The sequence below is a fragment of the Hylobates moloch genome, unplaced genomic scaffold (assembly GCF_009828535.3).
Source record: "Hylobates moloch isolate HMO894 unplaced genomic scaffold, HMol_V3 SCAFFOLD_10, whole genome shotgun sequence".
Lineage (NCBI taxonomy): Eukaryota > Metazoa > Chordata > Mammalia > Primates > Hylobatidae > Hylobates > Hylobates moloch.
The window spans coordinates 69809228-69818884 of record NW_026652285.1 but is presented as its reverse complement, the minus strand read 5'-3'; the positions used below and the strand labels follow the sequence as shown (position 1 = coordinate 69818884).

Below are 9657 nucleotides of genomic sequence, written 5' to 3'. Positions count from 1 at the left end.
TAATATATAGAGTATACTACAATATATGATATTTATATACATTTTATATAAATATAAATTTATATAATATATAAATATATAATACATTCTATTATAGTATGTATATATATATATATATATACACACACACATATATACTCTAGAGAGTCAAGCATATGGAAAGTCAGGGCAGTGACTGACAGCAGCTGACAATTGTCCAGAAATGCTCAGATGCATATATTTAATTCTGACTGTAATAATTCCTAGCCTATTTTAAAATAGCCTTCTATAATCCTTAAGCTTCTAAGATTTTTTAAAAAATAGGTGTTTAACTAAAAGGAAAGCATCCAAAATAATCTGATTCAGATCACTGTGTAGAGTAAACTCCAGCTGATTGTTATCCAAATTGTGGCAACTGACAAAAATTTCAGATTTGCTGTATTATCACACATGAACTGTATCTGCCTCTCCCATACTAAAATATCAAACATAAAAACCTTTGCTTAATGAATGCCTTGTTTTACTTGTCTTACTTACTCTGAGGTTCCCGCGGCAAGACCCAAATGGAGTGATTCGGCTGCCAGCTGGTGTTAAAAACAAGCCAACTCCAAGAAAGTTACGTAAGTCTCCCAATAACCAAAGCAAAAGTTATTTTTCTACATATTTGCATTCCAGTTCTCTAGGATGCCCTACAATGACATTCCCTCTCTCTTTAGGGATTACCTCTAAGTGAGAAAAAGGAAGCATAAGAACAACAAAGAAAATGGAAAGAACAAAAGACTCAAGTTCTCCAACCCCCAAGTAATGACTTGAGAAGTATATTAGTTTTTGATTACTCAATTACAAAGCATATGAAGATTGTATTATCGGCGGGCGCAGTAGCTCACATCTGTAATCCCAGCACTTTGGGAGGCCGAAGCGGGTGGATCACCAGAGCTCAGGAGTTCGAGACCAGCCTGGGCAACGTGGCGAAACCCCGTCTCTACAAAAAATACAAAAACAAAAAAAAAAATTAGCCGGGCGCGGTGGCCCGCACCTGTGGTCCCAGTTACTTAGGAGGCTGAGGTGGGAGGATCACTTGAGCCTGAGAGGCGGAGGTTGCAGTAAGCCGAGATCGCGCCACTGCACTCCAGCCTGACAAAGAGTGACACTCCGTCTCCAAAAAAAAAAAAAAAAAAAGGGAGGGAATTGTATTTTCTGTGCCTTGTACAGAGGTTACACAAGAAACCTCTTGTGTTAGAAATCAAAGCACACAGCATAGTTATTTAATTTATACCTGTGTAGTGAAGAGAGCCCTGGACTGGATTTGCTCTTGCTGGTGTTTGGGAACTGACAGCTGTCCCTCTCCATGTTAGTTATGCTGTCTCTAGACCCTTAGGTGCCAGATAGAAAGCTGGACTAGAATATCCTCTCAAGCCATGCCTTCGTAGAAATCTGGTGTTTCACTATTAAAACTAAATGCACGCGATTCTGCCTCCACCTCAACTGCCACAACACTCCAGGAGAGACAAACGTTAGCAGATAAAACTTACTCAATTTAAAATGTCTGTTACGGTTTTTCGTCTTAGATTGACAGCACCTGCTAACGTTTACCGCCTCTTAAGCGTTGGCAAATGATAAAACATCGTTGCTGATGTGTATTACCTCATTTAACCTTCACAAAAACCAGAAAATACAAATATCATTACTTCTATATTACAGACTAAAGTTTAAGGAGATTACATAACCTGGACAAGATCACCAAGTAAATGGTAGGGTCTGGCTTTGAACCTAAACCCTCTGGTTCCAAAGTCTCATCTCTTAACCACTACTATACACTCTCTTCAAAAAACAATGTTAATAATAGAATTACTCTAAGTTTCACTTTTTTTGGTATGTGGATTTGTTTTTGACCGATTGTAAGGCTTATGTGTAACATAAGCATCTTTTTTTTTTGTTAAAACTAGAATTATTCCGTCTTTATGAAGGCAACACTATGATCTCCACGAGCACAATTATCCAAATGGAGATGGGAACCCCTGTTCTAACTCTCTCAGAGGCCTTAAGTTAGTTTTCTAGCACTCTCTCTCACACAAGGGAAATGCGCTTACGGCCAGTTCAAAATCTGCAGTAACCGGTGTCTGTTTATTAAGGACCTCTTGGGCGTGGGTAAGACAATATTCTTTCCCAGCAGCTTGAAAGAAGGAAAATCAACGGATGACCACTACTGGAACAGAGGTCAGACTGCAACTCATGAGATCTCTCAGTCCTTTCCTTCAGTGAATTCTTCCGAGCCCTTTTCAGGTGCAGCTTTGAAGGTTAAAACGAGACACTAGGACCAGTGGATCCCTAAGAGGCGGCAGCACAGACACAGGTGTGCTTCCCTGCTCCGTGGTGCTACGGACGAAATTCTGAAGCGTCCTTAGAGACCAAGGGTCTACCCATGGGGTTCACCAGGCCTTCTTTCCCAAGGATCGGCCCTTGACTCAAAGAACTCGGGCGGGGGAGAAGTCACTTTCTAGAAGCCGCCCGGCCACACCGCCACTATACTCTCCTCTTTCCCTCCGCGGCTCCCCGCACGTTCCCGGGGAGAAGAGCTTCCAGTCTCTTCCGTGGACACCCAAAGACGCCGAGCCTCGGCTCCCAACCGGGAGCGGCCTCTGCGGCCGGGCCGCAGGCACTCACCGTCGTTCTCGTCGCTGTGCCGCCGCCGCGACATGCCGCCCTCCGGTGCGCCGCGGAACCGAAAGGCCAGGCGGTAAGCGTTGCAGGAACTGTCCGGCCAGCCGACGCAAGGACAGCTGCAAGGCGCGCAGATTGGCCGGCACGCAGGCGCACTAGCTCGCCACGGCCCCGGAAGCGCAGGAGAGGCCGCTGGGTGGGCTAGGCGCTGCGAGAGCCGACGTGAGGAAGCTCAGTGGGCTACGGACGTCTAGCACACACGCAACCACCCCCTCGGGCTGCCTCCGTCTGCCGGCTACTTCTTTCTCCCGCCTTCCGCTTTATGTCCTTCCGGGGCCACGCAGAAAGTGCCGCCGCTTTGGCCAGTCAGAGCCCCCGGGCCGCGGTCGTTGTACGCCTGAAGGCGGGTGGTGCCGGCGGCCGCTCTAGTCCCCGCGTCCGCTTAGGCCGGTCCTCCGGGGCCTCTCAATGGTTTTCCCGACGGCCCTTGCGCCGACGCCAGGAGACTTCTGGAACTTGGTGACGTCACGAGCGAGCTTTTCTACCCAAATACGCGGCGGGGGAATAGGCTCGAGGGCGGTGAGCCGTGACAATTGCTAGGTGGAAACAGTGCAGGGAAGAGAGACCTAAGAAAGGATCAGGACTGGCGGGTATGTGCTCATCTACTCCCACTTTCCGGCTTTTGCCGCCTTGGGAAAAGTGGGAGGAGAGGTTGGGCCAAGCTCTGCATGCGGGGTGGGGCCTGGGCGGGAGGCGGTGCCGCACGTGCCGCCCCTTGGTATGGAAAGGCCGGCCCTGACGCGAGCGTGCTGCTCCCGGCTTGCCGGCTGGCCGTCATTTTCCCTAAGTTGTTTGCTTAGGAAGGGACAAATGATTGTTTTAGTAATCTGTTTTCAAAGGTTATTGGGTACCTGTATGCCTGTGTGTGAGCGTCCCCTCCCTTGATGTCTTTATGAGCACCATACTGGCTTATCTGCTTTGTCCATGGCCATCTGAAATTTCACTCTCCCGGCCTAATTTTTGGTCTTACCCATTTCAGTAAATGACGTCATCCATCGGCTGCTTAATCCAAAAATTTAGAGAGTCTTTCTTAGCTCTTTTCCCTCACTTTTTACATAACAATTGTCTGTAAACCCTGCCTGCTCTGCTTTCCACCCAAATCCAAAATCAGATCGTGTTACTGCCTTGTTTAAAAGTCTCCTATGACGGCCGGGCGGGGTAGCTAACGCCTGTAATCCCATCACTTTGGAAGGCCGACGCGGGCGCATCCGCTTGAGCCTAGGAGTTCAAGACCCACCTGGGCAACAAGGCGAACACCGTCTTTACAGGGAAAAAAAAAAAAATTAGCCGAGCCTAGTGTTTGGCGCCTGTAGTCCCAGTTACTCGAGGGGAGGGTTGGGGGCCGAGGTGGGAGGATCCCTTGAGCCCAGGAGGTCGAGAATGCAGTGAGCGGTGATCGCACACTGCACTCCAGCCTGGGCAACAAAGTGAGACCCTGTCAAAAAAAAAAAAAAGCCTCCTACGACTTTCCATTGCACACCCCATGCCATGGCCTGTGGGGTTCTACTTCTCTTCACCGTACTCCAGCCACTCTTTCTGTTCTTACAATAAGTCAAGCTTGTTCTTATTTTAGGAACTTATACTATTTCCTTTACCTGAAGGTCTCTGGTTCTAAATCTGCGTGGCTGGCTCTTGGTCACTTAGGTCTCAGCTCAAATATAAGGTCCTTAGTGAGGCCTTCTTTGGTTACCCAATCACTGTTTTATTTCATTCAACGAATATTACATTTATTAGCATTTAGCACCTCCTAGGTGCCAGGCAGAGTTCTGAATGCTGAAGATGTAGAGGTGAACAAAGGAAAACTCCTGCTCTCTTGGCGCTGATATAGTCTAACGAACAATTCAGGAATAGCCACAAATAGTGCCATCATAGGTAGTGAGCAACGGGAGAGTAGTAGATGAGATCAGAGAGGTAGGGGGAAGGTGCTCTGTGAGGACTTTGGACATTATCCAAGTAAATTGAGAAGTCACTGGAGTATGATTTTTTTTTTTTGAGACAGGGTCTTGCTCTGTTGCCCAGGCTGGAGTGCAGTGGCACAGTCTTGGCTCATTGTAACCTCTGCCTCCTAGGTTCAGGCAATTCTTGTGCCTCAGCCACCCAAGTAGTGGCAATTACAGACATGCGCCACCACACCAGGCTAATTTGTGTATTTTTAGTAGAGATGGGGTTTCGCCATGTTGGCCAGGCTGGTCTTGAACTCCTGGCCTCCCAAAGTGCTGAGATTACAGGCATGAGCCTCTGCAGGGCCAGTCTGACTTATTTTTTAATAGTTACTTCTCTGGCTCCCAAAGGAGGAAGATAGTTCGACTTTTGCAATAATTCTAGCTGCAAATGATAGTAGCTTGAACTAGGGTAGTAGTGAAGATGGTGGTGCAAAGTGATCTGATTGGATTGTACTTCAAAAGCAAAGCTGGCCAGGCATGGTGGCTCACCCCTGTAATCCTAGCACTTTGGGAGTCCGAGGTGGGTGGATCACAAGGTCTGGAGATCGAGACCATCCTGGCCAACATGGTGAAACCCCGTCTCTACTGAAAAAAACAAAACAAAAATTAGCTGCATGTGGTGGCACGCAGCTGTACTCCCAGCCACTTGGGAGGCTGAGGCAGGAGAATCGCTTGAACCTGGGAGGCGGAGGTTGCAGTGAGTCGAGATCACCCCACTGCACTCCAGCCTGGCGACAGAATGAAAACCGTCTCAAAAAAAAAAAAAAAAAAAGATTTTCTGAACAAGTGAATGATAGTATGAGAAAAGGAGTCAGGAATCATCCCAAAGTTTTTTTTGTCTGAATAACAGGAAAAATAAAATTGTCTTTTACTCAGATAAGGAAGACTGGGGAAGACCAAAGTTTGGTTTTGAACAGTTGTATTTGAAGCTGAAGCTAGCTAGCTAGCTTCACACACAGTGTAAAATTCACGCATAGTGGGGTATGTGAATTTGTAGTTTGGGAGAAAGGCCCAGGTTGAAGATATAAATATGGAGTCATTTATTATATAGTATTCTAAACAGAAAATTTCCTTTATGTTTCCTTTTTTTCTTTTCTCATGTAATTTTCAAATATTTACAGAAGTAGGGAAAATTTATGATGAATCCCCATGTACTCATCATCAACTTCAGTAATTCTTAATTCATGAGTAATCTGGTTTCATTGATATTACGTCCTCTCTCCCAATTATTTTGAGGCAAATATAGTTTTAAGTCCTTGGAAGTAGATGAGATCACCTGTAGGGTAAGTATAGATAGAGTGGTTCAACATTTAGAGGTTCGGGTAATAAGGAAGATCCAGCAAAGGAAACTGAGAAGCAGGGGCCCTTATCCCTAGCTGGGATTTTCATGTGTGTGTTTTGTTTTGTTTTGTTTTGTTTTGTTTTACTTAATGTCTCTCCTTACCAGAATATAAGCTCCAAGAGAGCAGGGACTTCAACTGTTTCATTCATAGCTGCATTCCCAGGGCTATTCCATGGGCCCGGCACATAGCAGAGGTGCCACAAATAATAATAATTCAGAGTATGTACATAAAATAAGCTGAGACTGAAAAAAGATACAGAGTCGGAGGAGATCATTTTGGTGTGGTGGGAAAGGCACCCCACACTCAGGTGTGGAGACCTTGAGTCAGGAAAGAACATGGCTCATTTGTGGAACTGGGCATGGTCCAGTGTGACTAGAGTAGGATATCTGATGGGGAATGGGGAGCATAGTCAGAGATGAGCCTAGAGTATAGGGAAACTAAGTTTTTCAGGCCTTCAAAGGAAGCAGTGACACGGGATAGCAGACAAGACATAAGTGAAAGGTGATACTTGAGTTCAGTTTTCATATACATAGTAAGCATATAGGGAGGGAAAGAAATGAAAAAGTAAGGGAAACAAAGCAGTGGAAAGCATAAATGCTGGGACAGACCACATCAGGTCATATAGAGGGAGATTGGGACAGATGCTGGAGGTGGGACCGGATTGGATAGTAATTCCTTTCGACAATGTTACCTCCCAAATGCACTGCCCTTATAGGTAAATAAGTTCTCTGTTTCTAGAACAATGCCTGGAACCTAGAAGACCCTCCATAAATATTTGTTGAATGAATTTTAATTTGGAAATGATATATGTACTTTCTCTACCTTTACAATAAAACAGCTTTGAGCATGGAGGAAGTGTGTTGAATAAGATTCTTCTACTTATTTTCTTCTGCCTGGAAGGCTTACAGGTTTGTGTAGAGTTAGGGATGTACTTTTTGCAGTGGGACTTTATATGAAAGATATTTTCATGAGAAAGGAAAGAGAAGCTAAAGAAGGTAGTATTTCTTCACCCAGTCTCTTCCACTTATTTTTCAAATACAAGAGAATTTGGGTTTAATAAATCTGTATTACCTTGCCTTACCCTTATAACAAAGCTCATTTTGAGCCCCATGAAAGCACCACTTAGCTGATTCAAATGCATTTTATGTAGTGCAAGTGACATCTTAATTTATGAATCCAAGGAACAAAAGTCCTTTATAAGAAAGTTGGTATTGTGTGTGTGTGTGTGTGTCTGTGTATGTTTAGTCTCCATCAGTCCCATCCAGCATTGTTAACAAGCAGTGTGTGTTCCCCCACACATAAACTGCTCCTCGTTTCCTTCACCTGGTTGAGGTACCCTGTAGGCAGAGTTGTGAACTGGCAAAGTTTTTCACCAGTGTCTCCCACCTTCGTTTCTCTCATTCTTAGTGGTGCTTTTTCTGCTCCCTCTTGTGGAGTTTGGGACTTCTTTGCATGTTACTATTTTCAGAACCTTGAGTGTCCACCTGTGGCTGCCTCCTTCAATATTGTCCTGAAGTAACTAACTTTGCCAGTTCACTAGTAATATGAAATAACCAGTTGTTATGCTGTGGGGCAGAAATTTGGACAGGGCACAACAGGGACACCTTGTCTCTGCTCTCAGCTCAGAGGCCAGTCTGGAATCTGAAGGGTCTAGTGGTTGATGCTGGCTGTCAGCTGGAGGCCTCTGTTCCTCTCCACCTGGTTCTCTGTGTGTGGTCTCTGCATGGGTTGGATTGGCTTACAGTACAGTGGTTGGTCTCCTCAGCGTGAGCATCTCAGTATGAGAGCTAGTGCTAGCGTATCCTTTTGAGAACCCAACCTCAGTCATAAAACATTACTTCCATCACACTTTATTTTTGGGAGTAGTTAACAAGCCTGCCTAGGCTTAGGGAAATGGACCAGAAATACTGCTGCAGCCATTTTTGGAAAATATGATCTGTCACAGCTAATTTTTAAACAAAATTTTAATGTTAAATTTAAAATACAGCATTCAATTAAAATATTAATAATATTACCATTCATTGAACCCTAGTTTGTGCCAGACACTGTATATTAATATTTCTTTCCAGTCCACAGTACAGTACTGTAATGTAGATTTACATTACAGTACACAATGCACAATTTCCACAAGAGAGATTTAGAACTCAGAAACCTTAGGTAGCTTGCCCATGTTCACATGCTTGGCAAACTGCTGCAACACAAACCAAAGCCCATGCTTTTTCTCAGTGGGCGTCTTAGTGCTTGTCACCTGTAACCTTTGCTTTACAAAAGAATCAACGTGGTGTGATGGTTGTAGTGTGTCCATTTTGATGAGATTTGGCCACAGTAGCAATTTTGACATTTCTTCTGGCTCATTACAGTGGGGCTGTCTTGGGAACTATTTCTTCTAAGGAAGGAAATTTTCATAGCTCTGAAATTAAGGGGCAAAAAGAAGAAAGTGTTTATAACTGAAGGTGCTGGCACACATCTTGATTGATTTGGGTTGTACCTGTTGCTTTTCTGGTATTATTTACCCTAATGTCTGCGTGGCTCGCTCCCTAATTCAGGTTTCTGACCAAATGCTATTGCTGCAGAAAGGCTTTTCCTACTCTCTATGTTCGAAGGGCTCCTCCATCACTGCCTCCCTACCCTGCTGATTATTCTTCATAACCTTTTCACTGTCTGACTTTAAAAATAAAAAATCAATTTATCCACTTGTTTACTTCACCCCACTGGAATGTAAACTCTAAGCAGGCAGAAACTTTTTCGCTTTCGTTTACTGCTACATTCTCAGTGCTTAGAATAGTGCTTGACTTAGAGTCGTTCCTAAGTAAATACTATCGATTTAGTAAGTAAATGATGGTTAGCTTGGGCTACTTTGCCCATGCTGATTTGCATGATTGATTAGCTTCATATTTTCTTCAAGAAATCAAAGACTAGCATGGCTGCTTCTTTCTTATTTATATTCTAGGAAGTATTTAACTGAAAGGAATATCTGCTTCACTGTTGCAACCAAACCAGATGCCTTCTTCCACTTCACCAGACCAAGGAGATGACCTGGAGACCTGCATTTTAAGATTTTCTGACCTGGATTTAAAAGATATGAGTCTTATTAATCCCAGCAGCAGTCTTAAAGCAGAATTAGATGGCAGTACAAAAAAGAAATACTCGTTTGCAAAGAAAAAGGTAGAATTCCTATGAATGTTTCATGATCATGTATATGTGGTTAATGCAGATACATTTGGAAGCATGTTATCAAGGTTGCTCTCCAGCTCAAGGTAAAGTCTAGTCAGGAACATTAACCAGTGATGTTAATTCCATCCCAGGCAAAGGGTAATCATAGGTAAGGTGTGGCCCTGGAATAGCCATGGTGGAGTACTTGAGGAGGGTGGATCCTAGGCAGATGGATTAGATTTCATTCCCCACCCCCCAGGTCAAAAAAGACCATAAACAAAGTTGAAAACCAAATGACAAGTGAAGAAAAAAGTTGGTAACTATGATCAACAAAAGATCACTAAAAACATGTATCAGTAAGAAGATAAATGCTATAATGGAAAAATAGGCAACAGATGTGAATAGGCAAGCCAGAAATAAACAAATAGAATAAGCAGGAAAAAGTATTCAGCATTACTACTAATCAAAGATATTAAAAAAAATAGGGTAGCATTTCTTTTGCCTTTTATTTGGACCAA

At 43.9% G+C, this 9657-nt stretch overlaps 2 protein-coding genes across 5 annotated transcripts in view; one reads left to right on the top strand and one right to left on the bottom strand.

The window, feature by feature from the left end:
* The window catches only part of NCBP1 (nuclear cap binding protein subunit 1), a 38975-nt gene extending 35883 nt beyond the window's left edge, over window positions 1-3092 (bottom strand). The window contains exon 1 of one of the 2 annotated variants that reach the window (XM_032164633.2): window positions 2644-3092. In XM_032164633.2, the coding sequence (XP_032020524.1) occupies window positions 2644-2677 (34 nt within the window). In that variant the 5' untranslated portion in view covers window positions 2678-3092. The remainder of the gene's footprint in view (window positions 1-2643) is intronic. The other variant, XM_032164635.2, reaches the window with a different exon arrangement.
* TSTD2 (thiosulfate sulfurtransferase like domain containing 2) overlaps window positions 3018-9657 on the top strand; it is a 36372-nt gene continuing 29732 nt past the window's right edge. For all 3 annotated transcript variants that reach the window (XR_009215280.1, XM_032164640.2, XM_058445587.1), the window contains exons 1-2: window positions 3018-3290; window positions 8937-9151. Coding sequence is in view for 2 of the 3 variants with exons in the window: in XM_032164640.2 (XP_032020531.1) it covers window positions 8987-9151 (165 nt within the window). In the remaining variant the exon portion in view is untranslated. The remainder of the gene's footprint in view (window positions 3291-8936; window positions 9152-9657) is intronic.